Genomic DNA, 23,021 nt, shown 5'->3' on the forward strand with positions numbered 1-23,021 from the left:
GGCGGAAGCGCGGCGGGGCCGCCCTGCGCGTGGCCGAGCCGGGCCTCCGTGCGGCTGGAGGGTGACCTGCGTGCCGTCCGCTGTCTGAGGGGAGCCGCTGGGCGTCTCGGTCCGAGCGCTTCTCATAGAAACGCAGCGTCATTAAGGCTGGAAAAGACCTCTCAGATCATCAGGTCCAATTCCCAGCCCGTCCTCGCCGTGCCCACTGAACACGTCCCTCGAAGTCACATCTCCACGGTTCTTGACCTTCCAGCTCTCTACAACTGTCCAAAAAAAAATGTGGTGTGGGGTCTGCCTCTTCTCCCGGGTAGCAGCAGTAGGATGAGAAGGGATGACCTCAAGTTGTACCAGAGGAGGTTTGGGTTGGATATTAGGAAACATCTCTTCTCAGTGGTGATGCCGGGGCACAGGCTGCCCAGGGAGGTGGTGCAGTTGCCGTCCCAGAGGGTGTTCGAGAACCATGGAGATATGGCACTGCGTGATGTCAGTGGGGATGGGTTGGGCTTGGACGGATGATCTTAGATGTCTTTTCCAGCCTTCACGATTTTGTGATTCAAGCAGAGCTGTGTTTCATCTTCTCTCAGCAGAATGCAGAGATGCAAGCTGATGAGACATTCCTTCTCCTCTTTGCACACAATGCACATTTCTACTCTCCTAGCCAGTATGCATACAGCATGTACGCACTGTTATGCCTCAGTTTAAAACATGTCTGCTTTAGCCACAACTCTGTGGGTTGTTTTCCAGTGTTTGGTGAAGAACTGTAGCACCTTCTACTTGGTACTTTCCTGCAGGAAAGTGCAAAAATGGATATCACTCAATAGCACTTACAGAAATGCCAGCTGTTCTTGCAAATCTTCTCGAATGGCCATACCTACACTTATATGTGCTTGGTTCCTAAAGCCAACGTCATCCTACCAACTTCTATTAGTGCCTGCCTGTTGTTCAGTTTACCCAGAAGAAGCATGTGATGTAGTAAATGTTGTGGATTTATTTGAAGGAAATTACTCTGAAATCTTAAACTTGTGTCCTTCTGAGTGTCTTTCTCCAGCTTCCTGGCTTTGAAATGGTTTCTCTTGCTTTCATTTGGGATGTTTGGATGAAAGCTGCACTCTGTTGTTAATACAGGCTGAGCCTGTCATCTCCTCTTTCAACAGAGATTTAGTCTCGCTTTCTAGTGCATTACTGCTATCTGTCTCTCTTCCTAGTTGCCTTATTCACCTAAAGATCTTTGGTCAATGCTCTCCTTACCAACACAAAAGATCTGTTCGCTGGTGAAAAGCTCCTTTGAGCTCTAAGTTGAGTATCACCAGTAAGCCAAGCCTGAGCCATTCACAAGCCCCCTTAACTCTAGTGGCTGCCCCATCAGATTTACAGGCTAAAACTCAAGTTACACAACCGGTTAGCGGCTCCAGCACTCAAGTGCTGTCAGTTCTCCCAGCGCTTTCCAAAAATCCCACATGTGTACCCCAAGAAATTGTAGCAGCGCACGGAAGTGGCCGCAGCAAGCATTTTGTGGTTGGAATCCTTTCAGGCGGCTTGAATGTAGATAATTCTGCAGTGAATATGTACTCTGAAAGAAATGAGCCACATCAAAGGTTGTAATGTCTGCAGAAAAAAAAAAAAATGCAATAGTAAATAAAAACTTCTGCCAAAACAAGAAACGTTTAACTATAAGATGGATTGTTTTCATTCTGGATGAGCTGGGGAGCAGGGAGTTGGAACTGGGTTTGTAATAGAAAACATACTTCAATATTCGCATCCATCAGTTACAAAAATAAGGGCACTTATTTTTGTAACATTTGTAACATTTGTAACAGTTAAAGAATTTTGAATTATTTGAGATTCCCAATACACTTCAGTTTTTTTCCCTTGTGGATAATTTCACAACTGTTTTTTACATAGGTAACCTTTAAGTTCTTTCCATTTGCTATAGGTTGGTTTGCTTATATGGAAGGGCTTTTTTGCATGGTCTGGTTTACCTCTGTTTTGTTTTTAATGACCAAATCCCTGGAAACGTTGCTGTTAATGTTATCTTAATAGTACCTTAATGTTCACTTACACAGAGATCTCTTAATCTTTTAGGAAACCTGTCTGACCAGATTTCTCAACTTTGCTACTCTGCAAGTGCACCAATTTGCCGTATCTCTTTATGTTAATGTTCTAAAAATGTGCCTATGTTTGTTGTGTTCTAAAATAACTTAAATGTTAGTTGCTTTGCCACCAGGAAAATGCACATTCCCAACACTTTCTTAAAAAACACACGATCTTTTCAGGGCATCACATATACATACTCTATAATAATGTGCTCTGATGGGAGCATTTCTTTTTTGTTTTGTCTCAGTGGCTCCTTATAACACACCTTGTGTGCGAAGGTTGCTGTGGGCCAAAGTGTCCAGCCCTGTGCAGCACCACCTGCTTTGTGCTTTGTCACTATGTCGCTAATGGAAGAAATCATTGCTTTTGAGTAGTAGAAGAAAATTCGGAGACTGCCCATTGCAAAATGTCCTTTGACTTTCCAGATGTCCAAAACAAAATGCCTGTTAAAACAGTCAGGAAAGGTAGTTACATGGTAGCCCCGGGCACTTTCTAAACTAGCCTGAATCAGCCATACAGCCAGCAGCAAAGCAAATGCTATCTGACTCATGGCCACCACGTGCAGAATCTTGTTCCAACAGGAAAGTTTCAGCATCTATGCAGCAACTGGGATAAAGAAAAGAATCCATCAAAAATACCCTCCCCAAAATCACCTCTTTTATCAGCAGATTCAGTTTATCTCAATTCAAAGTGCTGGTGGAAATGCCACTTTAGCTCTTATGACCTGCCCTTGCTGGCTAAAAGAGGGCGTAATTCAGGGAGTTTGTGTGAGAAGCAGCATACAGATAGCCAGACTTAGCTGCTCTTTATTAGCTCTTTCAGAAACACAAACAGAACAGTTTGTATTTGCTGTAGTTTTGCTGCCTGCTTGGATGGCAGTAGATACTGGGAAAGAGGCAAATTTCTGTTTGCTTTAGCAAAGACATAATTTCATGGAATATGAAATATCATGCTCAGATAAGGCAAAACCTTCTGATAAGCATTTACTGAAACTTCCTTTTCCATCTGCAGGGCAACCCATTTCTGTACAAGCAGAAGATTGAAGTATTACTATGTTTTACAGAGCATTTTTAGAACAATGTTGAGTCCTATGGTAAGCCTGTTACAAGTTGCTGTGGCAATGATTTGGCCAAGCAATGTTGGGTATCAGGAAAAAGTTCTTCACCAAAGGGCAGTGGGCATGGAACAGGCTCCCCAGGGCAGCAGGCTCAGCCCCAAGTTCTGGAGTTCAGGGATCATTTGGACAGCAGACACAAAGTCTGATTTTTGGGTGGTACTGTGTGCAGCCAGGAGTTGGACTTGATGATCCCTGTGGATTCCTTCCAACTTGAGATGGACATTCTGTGATTCCATGATTCTAAGCAGTATACCTAGTGTTTGGGTGCCTCTGCCAGACCTAAAACACCACAGCCACTTGACTCAAAGCACAAATACATTCTGTCAAGACCCGTCTGTTCTGAGGTGTTATAAAGGGTTAATTTCATGCCTTCACACCTCTCGCTAGAGGTGGCATCTCCTGTTCACATCCCTGCTCCTTTGCCCTGGATCAGGCCTGTGTCCTTCTGTAGGCTGCACCAAGCCACATCAAACCAGCACAAACCCCAAAAATATACAATCTGGCTAACATGGTAGAAACATGATCACACAGCAGTCACATCTGATCCAGATAAAGCACGTATTGCCTGCAGTATGCAGCCAAGTGTGAGCAATTGCAGGCCGCAGCCTGGACATGGGACAGATAGCATGGGAACGGGTGAACAACTGGCTGACCAGCGTCTGTGATTCTGAATTGGGCAGTCACCTGCCTGAGTAAACAGTACAGAGCTAATTCAGACTCTGTGAATTTTGACGGAGTGTAGGGATTTGTTTTGCTTTTTCATATGTATGGTGGCTTTGGCTGAAGCTCTCAAACAGAAGAGCAGAAACTTGAGAGACGTAGAAGCGTGAGCAGAAGCTGAAATTAAACGCTTTCAAAAGAGTCCCTGTATCCAGCAGTTCCCATTTATGTTACAGCTTCCAAAAGACTTCAAGACACAGCAGGGAGGGCCTCAACGTGATGAGTGCTGTAGACCATGCACACTTGAGTTCGCAGCTGAAAACTGTGTCAGAGGGCGTCATCACCCCCAGGAATCCTAGCATCCAGCTCTGCACAGCCTTTCCTGCCTCCTAATGCGGGGAAACAAAGTTGCCAGGCACTATGTCAAGGCTAGATTAATTTCGTACTTGAAGTAAGTGCCACAACCTGAGCAGAGGAGCAGCTGCCACGCGTAAACCCAGTTTTAATCGCCTTTCTGTTATGGAAGCAGAAGTTGCGCTGGTGTAACTGGAGCCTCTCTACAGCAGCTGTATTTGAAGCAGGGCATCTTTTCTCTCAGGGGATCCCAGAGTAAAGAACAGTGCTTCTGGTATTTGACAACAGTTTCCTGGATGAGCAGTTGTTTCTTAAGCAATAGCCCTCTTTGTTGTTTGCCTTGCCACTGGCTAATTGACAGCGACAGGGATTATGTAGGGAGGAGAGAGCATGTAATGGGGACATCAAAGCCAATTATTGGGTAAGAGGAACAATAACGGAGGAAGGCTCTATTCAGAAAGAATACATGTTTATGTAGCGAGGCTCAGCCATTCTCACCGCGATCCGTTTTTTTGTTTTTTTTTTTCCTCCCTTCCCAGCTCATGCTGCCTGTCTGTTCTTAATAACTCCTGCTGAGAAGAGTCTGGCTTATTCACGTCAGGTTCAGCAGTTCCACCTAATTTTCCAAACCACATCTGTTTTCAACCCACCAGCCACTTCTCACAGGGTTTCCTACGCCTGCTGGCTTGGAACATACACATTTGGCACGTTCACCTCATCCTTCATTACGTGCTCTCTTCCTCCTTCCCTAAGTCATTCCTTCCCCAGCCCAAGCCCATCCCCTGCACCTGCTGCAGTGCAAGTTCCAGAAAATATGGAACCCTGAGATTGATCCCTATCTGACACCAGGGACAAAAGGAGTCCCAGGAATGGACAGAAGGGAAAGGTACTCTGAATTGTGCGGCAGAAGTGGGGAAAAAAAAAACAAAAACAAAAACAAAAAAACAAAAAACAAACAACAGTATTTCGCTGAGAATGCAGTATCACTTAATTAGTTCAGGTAACTGTTTACTCCAGCCCAGCTTCCCACCCTTTGCTGTTTGCACTGGTGTGACTATACTGGTGGAAAGGAAAATGTAGTCTAGGTAAACAACAACAACAACAACAACAACAACAACAACAAAAAAATGGTGTGGACTTTCCACTTCACCTCCAGCAAATTGTTTCATCGACAGAAACTATGTCTTAACAATGATTAAGAATTAACCAATGACCCCCTCTTGTGCACTTCCCAAGATTTACACAGGCTTTTCTGAAAGATGAACTCTTTGTGATGCTGTGGATTCCAGTGCTTGTTAAGCTCCACAGGGCAGAATACTCATTTACCATCTGGAAAAGCCCCTGCCCCTGGTTTTTGCATTTCTGCACCCAGGATGAGCGGTGGGGCTGCAGTAGTTTTAAGTAACAGTCTGCATCAGTACAATACCAGCTAAATGTGCCGATTGACCTAGATGGGCAATTAAGTTTCAAAACCCAGTTATGAATGCATTCCTTTTCATTCTTTACTCTTTGAGTACCTGTCCAGCTGATGTCAGCCTAACAAAACTCTGCCCACAAGGTAAGAAAAGAAACAGGAAAAACCACATCGCATCCCTGCCCCCACATTTTCATCCCAGTGCCCATCCGGCAGCAGCCATTTCGTCCCAGTGGACTCAAGCAGCAAGGCAAGTTGTTATGGAAAGTAAGCTTGTGTAGGAGGGAGAAAGCCTATTAGTGAGAAATTAGGCCAATTAACGAGACGAAGTTATTTGGGGATTTCTGAGCCAGTCACAGAATGCCTCCCTCCCTGATTTACTTACCTTCATTCTTATCTTTGCACCTTTATGGGGTGCTATAGTAAGCAGTTTCATAAACCAAACAGGATCTGGAGCTGCACCCAGCACTGAGCCAGCGAGACTGTGAAAATGCATGGTTAGACCTACAGCCACATTTCATGACAAGGATGGAAAGAAAGTGGCAGTGACAGCCTGACCCAGCAGCTGAATTTATATGCTGCTCATTTAAGTCACGTACAGATTTGGAGCATGCTGCAGATACAGAGCACAAGAACACTCTTCGCAGCATTGATTGGCTTTACCAGTGCATCCAACATCATTTTCTAAAGATCTCTGGCTGTTTTCCAAAGAATGCTGTCTGTTCCTTGCAATATAAGAGTCAGCATCTGTCCAAATCCTAATTTCTCTTTAGCAGCTGCAACAGCTTAACTAAAGGGCACGTGTTACTATCTTGGGCATAACTGCTTTCAAGATTCAAACACAGCCTTCCTCTCCCAATTTCTTTGCACTGTTTCACCTCTGCTCACTCAGTTACAGCCTAATCCACAGCTCCTTGTTAAAAAAAGGAACACTCCACCTATTAAGAAGGACAGCATGTGGATTTAACCAAACAAGTGCACCAAGAGAGTATCAAACCCACACAGCTTGGCTGGCTCTGTAAGATCTTTATGAGAACATGGAATTTGTCTCCATAAGTAGCATTTCACTGCTGACAGTAGGTGTCAGCAGCAGGTGCCCTTCCATTGGTATTGAACAGGACATCTTTGCCTTGAAAGCAAAGGCAAAAACAGCTTTCTGAGCTGCCTCAGCTTACTTTGAGCAGATTCTGACCTCAATTTCCAAAATAAATCAGCTTGTCAGTCTATGTTTCCAACCACATGAATTTCTCTACCGATCTAATTTCACCTGTTATTGATACAAGTACTTTGCAAGTTGTTTATCAAATTACAAGGAGCTCTAACCAGATCCAACCTTATCACACAGAAAACTTGTTGCAGTTCTAAGTATCTTGTTCTCATTGAAGTAGTGAGGAAAGCACTGTCAGTATTATGCACGGATATAAAGTACTCCTCCTCTTCAGGTACAAAATAAAACGCTGATAAAGTGTTCTGATTGTGAAGATCAGCTTTGTAGAGCCATTCTACTTCAACATATTTCAGCTATGCTAATCACAGCATTTACAGAAGCATATGGACTCTCTAAACACACACCTGCCTGCAGGTTTGTTTGTTGATGTTTTGTTGTTTTAAATAGTGTGCCTATGAAGTGGCTGAGCTAGCACACCCTAGGCCAGCTGCCTGGCCATAGAATTCTTAGTCATTTCTAAGGTAGGACCGAAAGGCTGTTATCAGGTCTACTAGCTGATAGTTCATCAGCCCTTAATCTGCCCCAGTAACTAGCTGCCAAAAAGCACCCATCTGCCTGAAGACTGAAACAAGTTCTTTTTACAGCTATAATCTCCACCGAGTTCAATTCACTGCCTATAAATTTGTTTGCTCTATTGATTTTTCTCTCAACCTTCTGCAGCCATTCACATCTCAATGCACTTTTTGCAAGTACTTGTCACTTAATTACTGAAGAAACATTGACACTCAGCAGGAAAAGAGGGAACTATTGAGACAGAAGACAGTGGGGGATAAGAAACACAGGCTGTTGATCATTTTCACTAGCATTGCCAGAACACAGCTATAATACAAAAGTAGCTATCAGAAAGTTACTGGCTACTACTGTAGCCAGAAAGAATATTGGAAAATCAGAGTATCAGCTGCAGAAAAAGTTTCCAATAGACATGACAAGACACAGCCTCTCCAAAGCAGCACTTTACCCCAAACTGCCCTCGTATGTAAGGAAGGAGAACAAATGCCCGACTGTTTCATTACATATAACATGAAACAACATTTTCTGTTGGTACAGACTTCATCTCTATTAGGGATGTGTGTGTGTGTGTGTGTGTGTGTGTGTGTGTGTGTGTGTGAGTCTTGCTGTCTGTAGGCAGCTAGCCTACTTCTGTGACAGAATCTCTGGTTGATAAGTATTCTGAAGACTGACAACTGTGGTCAACTTGCTTTAGTGAGGTGGGAGAAATACAGCAATCACAATCGGCCAAGTGCAGAATGCAAAAAGGTTGCACTGTCAGTTTTTATATGCCCGCACAGGCAGGCATTGCTCGCTACTTTATTCTAGCAATCCATCAGTGAAACAGCATCTACTGCTGGAAATTCTGCCACACAGCTTTACTTCTCTTCTGAAACATAGTGATATGAAGTTATGAACACAGAACATTAAAAAAAAGCACAAAATACACCATCTCACTTTGTTGAGAAGTCTAACACAACCTTGCACTCAAAGGAAAGAGCAAGCTGCATAGCAGGAGCCTGCTGAACTAGCCAGATGTGACCTGGGAGTTGAGTCACAAGACAGTGATAGAGAATACTTATCTCTGTGTGCCTATTTTCTTTCATCACATGCTTTAGAGGAAGTTGGCTGTAAAACCAGGAGCTTCATTCCTGTAATAAGCTTTGGCTTTGTGTGAGGGTATAAGAGTATTAGCAGAACTATTTCCAAGTGCAAAGTAGAATTGCAATTATTATACAAAACGGTTTAACACTTTAGAGATCCACAAATGCCTTCCAATTATGAAGTTAAGAATGTTACCAAACTCTGTGCAGGAGCAGAAGGCAGACATTCAGGAAGGAAGACCAAGTTCACATGTGAATATGTACTCTTAGCTGCATTCCACAAGTCCTTCTTATTCAGGAAACTCACCAATGTCCTGGACGTTCCGATCACAGAAGCTTTGAAGCTGAAATTCACGGGCCTCAGTTTAAATCTTATATTGCTAATGCAGCCCAGATTGGTAGGCCATGACTCTAGCAAGAGTTGACACATTTGCAATATAAGAAGCAGATCTGTCAGCTCTTGTCCCAGCCTAGATTCTTGCTATATCCATAACCAAGAACAAAAGCAGCGATCATAACTTCAACCTGACCTTGTAAAACTAGGAACTTATTAACATGACAGAGCTTTTCTAAAGACTTGAAAGTGAAACTGTGATTTACAAGAACTCCTTTAAATGGTTGAATATTTTGTTACAGAAAACTCAATCAATAGAATAACTACTTGCAGTATTGCTTTGTTGAGATGAAATGCACAGCTTACAAGCTCCGCAGCTGAGGGTAAAGGATGTTATTGCACCGATCAAGAAGTTGCTGAGACATGATCAACTCTGAAAAAAAGCCAGTGCCATTCCTGCAGGCTTTGAGCTACTGTTTTAAACACAAAAATGCTCTTTATTCACTTATTTTTATTACTTTATCAAATAGAAGTGAAAAAATATCGTAGAACAAGTTCAGCAGACCAGTGCAACTTATCAGGTTTATGCATGAAAACAGACATCATATAGATATAAATACACATGAAAAAAACATCCAAAAGATTTAACAACATATCATTATTGAGATCACTTCAACCTCCCCAATTAGAAAAAATCCAGTTTCATTGATAAGCAATTAGTTGGTGAATAGAGTACTGACTGTAGTAAGTTTCAGCTCAAATTACAAATAAGCAAGAACTCCACAAATGAAATACATTGCTATATTTGGCTATAAAGATTTATCATATGCTCCTTCTCACAAGGCAAAACCTCCCATTATGCCCTTTCTGCATTTGCAATGAGCATCTTCAGCTTATCATGCATTGGACAGGCCATCAAGCAGGAAAGACAGGAGCTGAGATAAGCCAGTAGACATTTTTACAGCACTACTAACACCCACAGTAAAAAGAAAATAGCAACAGGAGCAAGGCATCTGCAGTCACCTTAATTTAAATTGCCTCAGTCTTCCAAAAGAAAAATCCAAATTAGACAAAGAATCATAGAATCGTTTGAGTTGAAAGGGACTCTACATGGTCATCTGGTCCAACTCCTGGGCAATGAACAGGACACCTATAGCTACATCAGGTCGCTCAGAGCCCCATCCAGCCTGACCTTTAATGTCACCAAGGACAGGGCATCCAGCAAACCTCTGAGCCATGAACCATACTGTTTCACTTCAGGCTATATTCAGGCTAGAAGTGCCCCAGGTTCACATGGGTGCTTAGATAAACTCTAAAACATGGTGAAGATCAAGTCTGCATGTCTTGGCTCCAATAATCATACAGCTCAGAGAAACATTAACATTGTTCTCTCTAGAAACATAATTTTACTCCTATCCACTAAGGAAAACCCTCATCCAACTAGGTGATTGCACTTAGAATAATGTTCATACGAATTTTAAAAGACATGCAGAAGTAGTTTCAAAGAATAGCAACCTGTAGGTTTTAGCATGATTAGACATTATGCCTTTCAGACTCTGGATTACAAAAACCAAACCCACTAAATGAAATTAAGCCCAGAACAATAAACTGTTTGCCATAATTTCTCATAAGCAACCGTAACATCATCTGTCTCAATGAGGATGAGTTCATTTTTTATTTTTCAAGAAGCTGTTGTGGTGAAAAGCAATAGTGGAGGATCACATTTCCACATGGGAAAGAGAGCAGTTTTTTGCCTTGTCCTTCATATCTCTTCTCACAGCTGCTACTGCTAATTAAAAAGTGGTTAGTACAGTCTAATCACTCAGATGTAGTAACATCAAGGATTTCATCTCCGTTTTGTGCCACCAAATCCTGCAAAGGATAAAAAAAGTCTCAGCTCCATCACAGCCATTCCAATTGGCTCTCTGCAATTCCCCAAAGGGTAAAGCTCCTAAATAAGTCAAACTTGTGAAAAAATTACAAAACGAAGCATTAGTTGTGGACTGACAGGCCAGAAAAATATTCATTGCAGACAAACTTCTTTTTGTTGTTTTGCTTCGTGTTTGTATGTTTGCTAGAGAAAGGCATGCATCTAACGCATGTCCCAAAGGAGAAAGTCTTAAATTAACCATGCAGATAAAGACCATCCTAATATAGGTGTTACTATGCTTACTGTAGGTATCCACACAATGCTGCTCTGCTTCTATGATAAAAAGATGTAGGAAACAGTTATGTGCCCATCTGTACTCAAGTCTTGACCAGAATAAAACCAGGAATGCTTGCTGAACCTCACATAACATCTGTGCATTTTGGGCAGATCAAAGTTTCTCAAGCTTTAGGAGGTTAAAAATTCTTGTGGCTTACCAGATGCAGTTCTTGTACTGCTGCCTTGTGTGGAATTGCTGGACTGTCTGTACACTGGAGGTACAGCTGTGGGATCTCCCCATGTATTGAAATACGAGGAACGTGACTGTGCTCTGATGAGAAAAACAGGGTGGAAAGAATTCATTAGTGACGTCTTGAATAATTAAGGTGTAACTGCACCAAACTTAATCAGAGAACTTAATCAGAGGGAGAATTGTAAGCAAGCATATTTTCCAAACATAGAAACCTTCCTTTTTAAAGGAATTAAACCCTGACAGCAGGGATAACATCTGTAGAATTTCAAAAGAAAGTTGAACTTCATCCTTCAGGACACCTTCAGACAATTGCAAATAATAAATCCTCTCTTCTGAAAATCTGACCTCAGTTTCTATCAGACAGGAAAGTTTACTTGAGATTTTAAGTTAAAATTTATTTGGTATTACCTATATCCCTCCCACAGAAGGGAAAAAAAATACATACCTCTGCACTATTAACTACCTTCTAAAGATAGGATCTTTAAGACCAATGCATCACGATCTTCAATTCACTGATTTGTTTCTACAGATAATGATTTCATTAGCAGGGGTGGGAGGAGGGGAGGAGCATGTTGAAGAGGAGGAAAAAAACCTAAAAACAGTGGACCAAGGACTGCTTTCAAAGAAAAGAAGCCCTAGTTAGAAAGTTTGTTCAGGTATTTGGACTCAAACGTTTTCAGGCCACTAATCTTAAATAAGAGGCCACTAAATCTAGGGGGTGAACATCAAGAGACCTGTATGTACAAAATACATACAGTGCTTAAATATAAGTTAAGTACTTTAGTATGTGAAACTATCAAGTCAAGAAACCTTCAAATATATCCTAACTTTTTAAAAATCCTTAGTAATGTTAGCACAGTAGAATAAGATTTGACTTTTTATCCATAACCCTTTAAAATTTTACTTAAAATGAAATTATAGACTATTTCTGCTGTTGACGAGTCATTGTCCAGGTACACGCTGCTTGACTTTTGAGACCAAGACTGCACAACAAACACTTTATACCTCACATGTTCACTTCTTAATAAAGGGACAATCTGATAAGTCTCCTGTTGTTACTAGGAAAATACATCACACAGAGAAGGAAAGACGCTTCACCACTCCTGCCCAACTTCCCTTATTCCCAGTCCTAAGAACTAAAAGCAATTATATTGAATTTGTTATATTATTAGCTTCCTAGAAGATTAGGCTTGACATACGTGCAGTTCTTTGGCAATTACAGGAAAATGCTTGAGTTCTGTAAAGTTGCTGCAGAAGCCATGTATTTTTCTAGTGGAGGCTAAAACTGCAGCAGGGTCGGCCTCTTCTCTCGTGTAACTGGTGATAGGACCAGAGGGAATGGCTTCGAGCTGTGCCAGGGGAGATTTAGGCTGGATGTTAGAAAATACTACTTTTCTGAGAGAGTGGTCAGGCAGTGGAATGGGCTGCCCAGGGAGGTGGTGGAGTCACTGACCATGGAGGTGTTCAAGGAAAGTTTGGATTTTGTGTTGAGGGACATGGTTTAGTGAGAACTACTGGTGATAGGTGGATGGTTGGACTGGATGATCTTGTAGGTCTTTTCCAACCTTGGTGTTTCTGTGATTCTGTGATTCAATTCCCCCCCTTAAACCGTTTCCTGAAGTGATGCATGTTTAATGCTTCAAAGCATATGGCAATGACCAGTAGCTATTTACTTCAGCACTGAAACGGCTTTTGAATGTCATCCATGTTATGTTTTTCCAAAAATGCAACTTACACATGACTTACAAGTCCTCTGGAAAACTACATTTTGGATTTCTATACACGGGTCATTAGGAGACTGGAGAGTAAAGGCCACTCAGTTTGATTGCACTACGTATCACAGAAGAGCAAGTGTCAGCCATACTAACTTCAGGAGAGATGACACTGACACAAGAGAATTACTTACAAGTGGCTTTGTGCTTCATATTTTTATCTGTATTTTAAAGCAGTCTGGATATGGACTGCTCAAGAGTTGATTTTAAAGTTGCAAGTCAGGTCAGAGAATGCACTTAAAGTAGAATGAAGAACCTCAAGAACTTCAAATCTTTCTCCTCAAGAAAGGTGTTCAGAATGTTTGTGCTGCTAGAGCTACAGATCATACCTCAAAGCTGTTCTAACGGTAGGATTATACAGCCTGAATGATATACACCTGAAAACTCACAAACAACATAAATGTAAACAATATGTCAACTGAAATCGTGTATGTTTAATATTTGACAGCATTCTATTTTACCTCTGACTGCCAGCCAAGTAGCCCAGCAAGCCTCCCGCTCCTAAGCCAGTCCAAAATCCTGGTCCTGAATTGGTTTCATGACTGGAACGAGTCCCAAAGCCGTTGTCTTCTTAAGCCAAATGGAAAAAAGAAAAAGTATCAGTTAATAGCACTTACTCCTCAGGCTGTCTGTTGCAATAAGATTCTCACCTCTTAAACATAATAGCAAATTAGACACTAAGCTCTTCTTGTTTTCAATTAATTCTTGATTAAACTTGTCTTGAAAAGCGCCCTCACAGTTTGGAAAGCAGGGGGAAGAAAAACAACAAACAGAAGCAAGCTAACAGAGGTAAAGATTTTTACACCAGAAATTAGCTTTCACTGTATCACAGTCTCCATGTTTACAAAACACAGTGAAGTCAGATCGTGCAGATTTTATAAACAGACAAGTTAGATTAAAATCGGAAAGAAAGTGAAGAAAGACTAATTTGCTCAAGCAGGCAGACAGGGGAACAGAAATCAAGTATCATAAAGCATCACAGGAGAATAATCCTGACTTACATTATCAGTTGAAATCAGACTTCTATGTGTGACTTGATGTTGGATTTCATTTTGAATGCACTAAGACAAAGATAAGCTCACCTTGGATAACACACCCATTAAACTATGCTGTGTGAATCAGAGAGATAAACGAGCTAATGTACTCAAAAGCAGCATGGCTGAACACTGATTCAGAAGTCAATCTTTTTTGTTGATAAAACCTGGAGTAGATTCAGGACCACAAACCACTAATACAAGAAAGTAATTAATACAGTCTAGCTAAATGATTTCACAGGAAATATTCTGTATAAATATTCTGTATGCCAAGGGAATTTGAAATGAAGCAAATTAAATATTCAGATCAATAACCGAACTACTTCACTTTTCATTATCATCCCAATTTTCAAAAACAGATGTGTGCCTGATACAGTCCTATACACTCTAAGGCATGCTTTTGCTCCACTGTTAAAACTAAAGGCAGATAATTTATCCTCACAGGACTCCCAACCAAGTTTCTCAATTTTCAAAATCAATAAAGAAAAGGTATTTTCAAGGCTCTATTCTTGCTAGATTTCAGACTCCTGTCCACCTCAAGCACATTAGTTGAATTAATTCACAAGGAACAGGGCAGGAAAAAAACAGAAAGCAATCCTTCCCTTTAAAACTAAAGCCACATGCACACTGAATGTTTACTTTGGTTTGCCCATGTCCAGTACAGCAGAACTCAGTATTGACCACAATACCACCAGAGGCAAGTGGCACGCATACGCAAGTCTACTCACTGATGCACACACAGAATAGAAAGGCTGTCTGAAATATCCATTTTGAAATCAAATTGCAAAACTCACTAGTTAACACAGATTCATAACCCAACCCCAATTTTCTGCTCCAGGTACGTAAGAGAAAGCGCTGCAAACGCGCCACACAAGTTTATCAAGAAGAGCTATGCTGGCACCCCCTGTTGGCAAGTGGCATGAGTAACCTGCACAAAAGCGTTAACATTTGTTTGTTAATATTATTCAAACATGAGCTTTTGACTAAGTAATCTTAATTCTTTCTAGCTACTGCTTGATAGGACAGCTCCTCTAATTCATAATAAAAATAAAAATAACAGGAAAAAAATTGAGATCACGTCTTGTTGCAAGGTAATTTGAGTTCTAGTACCATGAGGATCACACATTTGTGAGGTTAAACAGTCGGACACCAGATGACTGAGTTTTACTTGCCGTTGGTACTATAACTATCGATCACAGTGACCAGTTTTCTGGGAAAAGAAAAAAGCTGCATGTTTTCCTAGCAGTCTTGCCACTACTTCTACAATTTCCAATTCCAGGTGAAAGACACCACACAAGATGCAGGTCCAGCATAGACTGTTACCTGCTCTGGGAACTAAATCGTTTGACCACTGAGACTATAGCAAACCACGTGTTAAACTGAGGATTGCTACATAATATTCATTTCTAGCAAATTATTTATGAAGAAGCCAACAGTCAGGTGAGATAACGCAACAGCTGAAAGAACACCCCGAAGTTAAGATCATGTTTGTTTCAGAGCACTAAATAATGGCTTATAGTCCTACCTGTGGAGCTGAACTTAAAACCAGGAGGAGGAGGCGCCTGATGACTCTGCCAGAAAGGACGAGCGAATCCGTCACCATCACCAAAACTCTGCTGGGGCTGTTGGTTACTAAGGAAAAACTTGTATACGCCAAAGGCAAGGATCAGTAGAACAATTACAAAAATTGTTCCAGCGCCAGAATGAGAAGAATCCTTTGTTGATGTATAATAGCCAGAACCAAAGCCTCCAGAGTTCTTTGCTTTCCATTCATCTTCCTTTGTCAGCTCTAACCTGAACAGCAAACTGCAGGACCCTCTTAAGATGTAAGGATCATCTGGATAATTATAGCCTTCACAGCTCACTTCAATTTGTCCAAAACGAAGAGTGTCTTCCAAGTCCGCTTTGCACTGCCACTAAAAAGTAAACACAAAATCAAGTAGCAGCTATTTCTCCAGGGATGAAAATATCTGCCTGCATTCCCAAATGTATGCAGACAAAGCTGTAATCTACAAGGAAGCATATAAAAAGTAATAGAATAGGGAACTTCTGAGCTCTCCTATTCTGAAAACGGCTTGGAATCTGAGAATAGCTAGGAATGTTTTTAAAATCTCTTTAAGTTAAAATGATTTAATTGTTTAGAACACAAGAGTTACGAGTCAATTTCTTCACTGGACGAGTTTCTCAAGTATCCCTTCTCTAGGGTACAGCAGCACTTCTGAAAATAATCCATCCAGTCTATGACAGTTACTTAAGAAATGTCTCACCCATGCAGACCTGATGACAGCTACAAAAATAGACCTTGGAAGCCTGAAAACCAGTGCACATGATTATATTTATGTTCAGACCAATATAAAAAATAAATCATGTTAGACATAACTAGGGATTCAAAGGTGACAATTAGCAATAGATTGTGATTTTGCAGCTGAATATACATGAACTTCTCAGTTTCAGATTCCCTTGAGTCACCTGAACTTTGGTATGAACAGTACCTGTAACAAATATACACTTTGAAAAATGCAGCATTCCATTAACAATTCCGTATAGCAGTACCCACTGCAAATTCCGACTGGGCTGTACTTTTATGATACTAAATCAATTACAACAATAAACTTCAGCTTTGATTCCTGGTCAGTCTAATGGCAGGAGGGTAGGCAGTGTCAAATACAACAGCTCTTTATTGAAATACCAAAGTAAACTACTAACACACAAGAGCAAGCCATAGAACCATTTGAATTGGAAGGGACTCTTAAAGGTCATCTGGTCCAAGTCTCCCACAAAGAATAGAGACGCCTACATCAGGTTGCTCAGAGCCTCATCCAGGCTGAGCTTGAATGTCTGCGGGGATGGAGCATCCATCATATCTGTAGGCAAACTCTTGCAATGACTCATCATCCTGAAACCTAATTAACTTGGAAGTCATAAAAGTTTCAACTTTTTTTTTTTTTTTAAGGGGCAGAAGTGACATAATTAAATACTTGTAATCCTTTATGTTCTAGAAATTGTGAATACATTGGTCAACACTGAAGCAAGGGCATTCTCAAGGGTTTGGTCGTATATATTCAAACAACATTTCAGCTAATACCAATGAAGGTTTGACTGGCAGTGCTTTTACATTAAAACCTTCATGGATAATCCATTAAAAAATTATATATATATATACATACACATACATGCACGCACACACAAATAGTGTTTTCCATATTTAGGGTAACCTTTAGCTGCTCTCTAGTAGAAAGAAAAACAACACTCTGGCCGGTTGCTTTCTCTTTCTCAAGTTACCAGCCCTGTATGAGGAGGGTGCCATATCAGTTTAACTGACTTTAACCACTGTTACCTGCACGTCGTAGCCATCCCAGCCTTTGTTGTAGCACTGAACAACCTCAGGGATATCAGAGCATCCAGCACTGCCTCCAGTGCACTGAAGCTGAGGAACCGCAGCCGTTCGCCGGGCTGTGGTGTAGCGGCCCCGGTGCAGAGTGAGCACCTGCACGTCCCGCAGCAGAACCCCTGCAATGGGCAGCAGAGATCAGTACGGCCATATCCCACCATCCTACCCTTGGAGGCGGAGGGAAATCGCACGGAGCTCTCAACGCCCCCCAACGCGTTCTGTCCCATCCGTTACCACGGCCGAGCCAGCAGCCGACCTGACCGAAGAGCCCCTCAACCCCCTCAACGAGAGGCCTTCCCACAGCCTCCACTCCTCAGACCCTCGCCCCGTTGTCACAGCGATAGAGTAGTGGAAAAAAAGGCGGTCGCAGGCCCACAGCTCCTTCCACCAGAAGGCCCCCAGGCACACTCCGAGTCCCACAGCTCTCACCTTGTTGGTCCCAGCCCCACGCGGTGCCGGCAGCAGCGCAGAGGAGCAGGAAAAACGCAGCAACTGCCCCGTCAGCCGCCATGACAGCTCTAAGGCACACCCACACGACTCAAAGCCCTTCCCGGTGCAGGGCGCTGTTCATTGGCCGGCCGCGCCGGAAGGGGCGGGAACGCGGGTCGGAGCACAGCCCATGGGAAGGGGAGGACAGCGGAAATGACTTGTGCACCGCCCTCCTCTTCCAGGGGTGGGGGTGGTGACGTAGTTCCGTTTCCCGGCAGCGGGACGCGCAGCGCCATGGCCGGCATCAAAGGTGTGTGGGGTGGGAGCGGCTGTAGCCCCCAGGCGTCTGGGGAGGCAGGGTGAGATTCGACCCGTGCGCGGTGCTGGCGGCTAAAGCGGCAGGGCCAGCCCGTCTCCGGGGCTCCTCTCTGGTTGTTTGCAGGCTGCAGCTGATCGCAGTGCTCACCTGTTCTGCGTTTGTGTTTCCGCAGCTCTGATCAGCCTGTCCTTCGGGGGAGCGGTGGGACTGATGTTCCTGATGCTGGGCTGCGCCCTTCCTCAGTACAAGTAACGTGTCTGCTTTTTGTAGCTTCGTGTTCTTTGACACGTCTGATTGCAGAGTGGTTTGGCTCATAATTAATGAGTGATTCATCTTGTGTGTGCGAGAGGCTTGTTTCTACGCTGGGTAAAGCAACATCTCACACAGCTGCAGCTGCTGTCAGTCTGCTTGTCCTATTGATTCCTGTCTCTGCTTCCTAGAGGCAGGAAGCAATAGACAAAGAGCATGGAAAGTCAGCTCAATGGTTTTAACTCTTTGCAACTTAAATCAAAATCTTCCTTATTGACTTATTCAATGAGATAAATATCAAATTTGCTAGTTGTCATTTACAGTTTTCCATGTACATGACTAGCTCTCCTATGTCAGCTCTCTTCTATTATAAAATCTGGGCCGGTGGCACAAACTCTTAGCAATGAGATTATTACACTGTCATACTTCAAATAACACGATTTAAGTTTCACTCAAACCATGCATAGCTACATTGATGTGCCTGGTGAGCTGTGGGCAATAAAAGATATGATGTTGGTTGAAAAGATGAAGCAAAAAAATACATATCTAGTGGTTTGGAGCTCTATGGCTTCTGAGTATTGGCAGAAAACAATACTCTGATCCCATGCATATACTCAAAGTTTACATGTAAAAATAAGCTGAAGACTTTGCAAAGGTCTCTCTGCAGTTCAGAAGTAAAGCTGACAGGTTAAACTTAGCTCTTAAGATCATCATGCGAGGTAGTGTTAGATTTAGGCGTGCTCAGTGAAACCTTGCTTCATGAACATCTTCTGAATGAGGCCTCTGTTGCTATGATTGAGGTCAGCTGGAGCATGGCATATTGGATTAATATAATTTTATTTCAAATTGAAGGGATTGCTTTGCTTGGGCTTGTGCCCATCTTTCCCAAATACGGGAACTGGATGGGGAAAATACCTCATATTGATTTTTGGGAAGAGCAGAAAGTAAGCGAAGTTAACGTTAACTTTCCTTCTTTCTTTTTCAGCCAATACTGGCCACTGTTTGTTCTGTTCTTTTACATCCTTTCCCCTATCCCATACTGCATAGCAAGAAGATTGGTAGATGACACAGATGCTACGAGTAACGCCTGCAAGGAGCTGGCTGTATTTCTTACAACAGGCATTGTTGTCTCAGCATTTGGACTGCCTATAGTGTTTGCCAGAGCAGAACTGGTTAGTAGCGTTTCAATCTCTGAAAACATTCTTTGCTAGAAAACTTTTTTTTTAATTAAGTGAAGTTAGAACTTTCATGCACTGTGCAACTGTGCAATAGTTGCCAATTGCTTTATGTGGTTGTGGTATAAAGTCAAACATCCGATGTGCAATGCAGAAAAAAAATGAGCAAGAAAACTTAGTAGGCCAGTAGCTAAATACAGAAGTTCACAGAATACCTTGAAGGCAATTTGTAGAATAGTTGAGTTAAAGAAGACTGAGTATAACAGTGCTTTTTTTTTTTTTTTAAGAACATGTGATTTTTTTTTTTTTAATCTTCTGATTTGTCATTATGTCTTTCCCAGTGCATGACTTTCCACTAGCATCCTTTAAAAGGTGACCTTGACTTGAATTTCAGAGAATACTAAATCAAAAACTATGGAACGTACATCTCAGTCAAGAACAGCCCAGCCAGTCAGTTTGAATGCCTCACACCCTTTGGCTACTCCCCTTGGGAAACATTTGCCTCTTTTTTTTTTAAACAGCTTTTTGTTACTGTTACTTGTACATCTGCTGATATTTTATAGGCCTCCATCCTTGGCTGCCTTTATAAACAAACAAACCAAAAACCCAAAAAAAAAAAAAAAAAAAAAACCAAAAACCCCCTGTGGCTGGGAAGTATAGCTGAGCTCTGCAATAACTTGATGCTGTTGCCTAGCCTCACATTACTGTTTCTGGATGTAAGACTAAGTGTCCTTGCCTGCTAGCTGGCACTTTGAACGAGGCTAGAAGAAAGTGTAGTGCTGCTTGACTGACCATGATTTGGTCAAACCCTTTAAGGTAAGCCAAACCCAGCTTTCTTGGCATAATGAGGTACCATTGTCTTTCATCATGGATCTGTTGCTGAATTTTTGTCTATAACATGACATGAAAATGTTACATTTTGTCTTGTCAGTGTTTTGTTCAGGTATATCTAACTAAATTCCACTTGTTCACAGATTTACTGGGGCGCATGTGCACTTGTTCTTACGGGGAATACAGTCATCTTTGCTACGATCCTAGGATTTTTCTTGGTCTTTGGCAGCAACGATGACTTCAGCTGGCAGCAGTGGTGAAAGGAAGATAGAGAACTATCACAGACATCTTGTCATTCAGTGGCCATCCATACAAATGAGAGAATGGGCAATAAAGAGAAGTAGTGTAGCAAGCCTCTCCAGTATTCTAGACACTCCTTTTTCACCTTGTTTGTTCTGAGTGTACTACCGTTTTGCTGATGGGTTTCTAAGTTTTTATCAAGTAAGGAGATAGCCGATTTCATTTTTACCTTTAGTATGTTTTAGGTGGTCTCTTAGTTTGTCATTCTTGTTCTGTTCAGTGTTTATGTGAAGCTTTAATGCTGAAACAAGAATGTTAAACTTGCTTTGAAACCATGTTTTAAAGTTGTTTCATTTTAGCATTAATACAGTGCTTCATTTCTTCTAATGTGGCGATTAAATTATATACAAACTGAACTAAGGTAAGCAATTGTACACCACCACTGTCAGTTACAGATACACAGCTTGTTATGATTTTAGAAGAGGCAAGGGTGGGTGTGTACCAGTTACAGACTTTTTCTTCTGCCCGTACCTCAAACTGGGTGATGAATGTTGGTAGCCTCCATTTAAGGAAAAGGCTGAGAAGCAGGTGGAGTTATTTGGGAAAAGTCCTCAATTTAAGCACCGCTAGCACTTTACCTGCTTCGTTATCGATTTTTGTGTGGATGTGACATTCAAATACTCTGTAAATGTGGTAATATTATGACATGCAAAACCAAATTGCGTTGTAGGGGGAGGGGAAAAATGATATATAAATTCCATTTTTTTTAAAACAAACATCTTTTGAATTCTATTTATAATTGTTGTATTGTTTTGAGCTTTTATGTCAGCTTTTTACCATGAAGAGGGTAAAATGTTCATTTATGGAACTACTGCTACATGTTAATTTGAAGCATATACAAAACTCTTCCCCTTCCTCTTTTTAATTTATTTTATACATACTATGAATGGAATAAAACTTTTCAAATGTAAATTAAAACTTTATGTTAAACTTGTTTAAGAATTTTTTTTCTTCCCCCCCTCTACACACACTTTTATTCCTTCACACAGTGCTGCTGATGTATGACTTTTGGAAGTCACTGGCTGAACTGGCTTTACTGACTGTTCATAAGTTCTTACGTGCTTTGAGTTAATAAGATTTAATGTCATGCCTGTAATTTAGACTTGCGTTCTGTAAGATTACACATGTATCTTCAAGTACTTAAGACATTTTTAGCATACCTCTCAACTGTCTGGATTTTTTCATTAAAGACATTTGCCATTAGACATTTCATCTTGAGGTAGTGAACAAGTGCTAGTTAACCAAGTTCAGTTGTACCACAAACACTGGTAAACTTGACCAAACCTACTGCTAAACTATATTTTAAAAAGTTCTAAGAAATTTACTGTGCATAAAAGCTGCTGATTGCTTAGATGTTACATAACAGTGGAGCAGAATGAAAAGGCAAAGGATAGCAGGCCTTAGCTGTAATGTTTGTACACAGATGTAAATAAAATACAAAGCTTGAGTATCTGAATACAAATAGTAATCATGGCAACTTGTTTGATATGACCATGAAACTTCTACCAGCAAGTAGGGGCAGCACTGCTACTTTGTTAATGTCATCCTGTGTATAAAATCAGAGCTCAATTTTATCCATACCAGTAGAGGAATAAATAGGTGTCAAGTGCAGAAGCCAGTCAGCACCAGGAAATATTTCAGCCATGACTAAGTGCTTCATCAAACTGGCTGCAATGGTGACATTCAAAGATGATGAAGGGCTGTGAAATCATTCATTTCCTGACCTTTTTTGATGACACTTCTGCATCTCCAACCCCCAAGCAATAGATTCTTCAAAAGAATGTTCCAAACTACTGGCTAAGTTGGCAGTCTTCGCTCTTCCAAAGGAGGAATGCTTCAGATTGGCACAAATCTGAGTTTACTGTCTCCTGGTCTGTGGTTAGTAGGATTGGTGGGATCAATCACAGTTCCTGTGCTGCTAGCCTGCTTCTCAAAGGTAATGCTACTCAGAATTTCCAGGCTGTAGAACCATCCGTGTCCTTGTTGGACTTTTTTTGTTTGTTTGTTTTTTAAATGTTGCAGCATGACATTCTTTCACTTGCACACCAACTTCACTCAGCCCAGCTCTGCTTTATGAGCCAACAGTTGAGAGGCGTGATCTTCCCTCATAGCAGGCACTGAGACAGCATTGCCACCCTATACAGCTTTGAACAACAATTTTAAATGGCAGTCCGAGTTCTATACATTTAATCCAGAAATACTCTCACAATAAAGAGTGTTTTGTTTCAATTACTAATGGTGCACTTTCTTTCTTTAACACGGTTGTCAGTCCCGCTGAAGAAACAGCAGCAGGTGCCTCAGTCCTCAAGCGAGTTTGTTTCATTTGCCC

At 41.6% G+C, this 23,021-nt stretch overlaps 2 protein-coding genes across 4 annotated transcripts; one reads left to right on the forward strand and one right to left on the reverse strand.

Moving 5' to 3' along the window:
- Positions 1-968: 968 nt before the first annotated feature.
- Positions 969-17,931, reverse strand: SARAF (store-operated calcium entry associated regulatory factor). Of its 3 annotated transcripts, none has more exons than XM_042871572.1 (6): positions 17,819-17,931; positions 17,336-17,508; positions 15,524-15,914; positions 13,426-13,531; positions 11,158-11,270; positions 969-1,605 (listed from the first exon to the last, which is right to left on the reverse strand). In XM_042871572.1, the coding sequence occupies exons 1-6, from the start codon at positions 17,898-17,900 to the stop codon at positions 1,400-1,402; spliced, it is 1,071 nt and encodes a 356-aa protein (XP_042727506.1). In that variant the 5' UTR covers positions 17,901-17,931; the 3' UTR covers positions 969-1,399. The 3 variants fall into 3 exon arrangements, with proteins under 3 accessions (XP_042727506.1, XP_042727505.1, XP_042727507.1); XM_042871571.1 differs by having other exon boundaries at positions 13,426-13,534; XM_042871573.1 differs by lacking the exon at positions 969-1,605 and adding an exon at positions 9,362-10,665 and having other exon boundaries at positions 13,426-13,534.
- A 118-nt stretch (positions 17,932-18,049) lies between these two features.
- Positions 18,050-22,924, forward strand: LEPROTL1 (leptin receptor overlapping transcript like 1). Its single transcript, XM_042871024.1, has 4 exons — positions 18,050-18,128; positions 18,310-18,385; positions 19,372-19,558; positions 20,536-22,924. The coding sequence occupies exons 1-4, from the start codon at positions 18,113-18,115 to the stop codon at positions 20,650-20,652; spliced, it is 396 nt and encodes a 131-aa protein (XP_042726958.1). The 5' UTR covers positions 18,050-18,112; the 3' UTR covers positions 20,653-22,924.
- Positions 22,925-23,021: the final 97 nt, after the last annotated feature.

This window comes from Lagopus leucura, unplaced genomic scaffold (assembly GCF_019238085.1).
Source record: "Lagopus leucura isolate 7727_CA_CO unplaced genomic scaffold, USGS_WTPT01 Super-Scaffold_100004, whole genome shotgun sequence".
Taxonomy (NCBI): domain Eukaryota; kingdom Metazoa; phylum Chordata; class Aves; order Galliformes; family Phasianidae; genus Lagopus; species Lagopus leucura.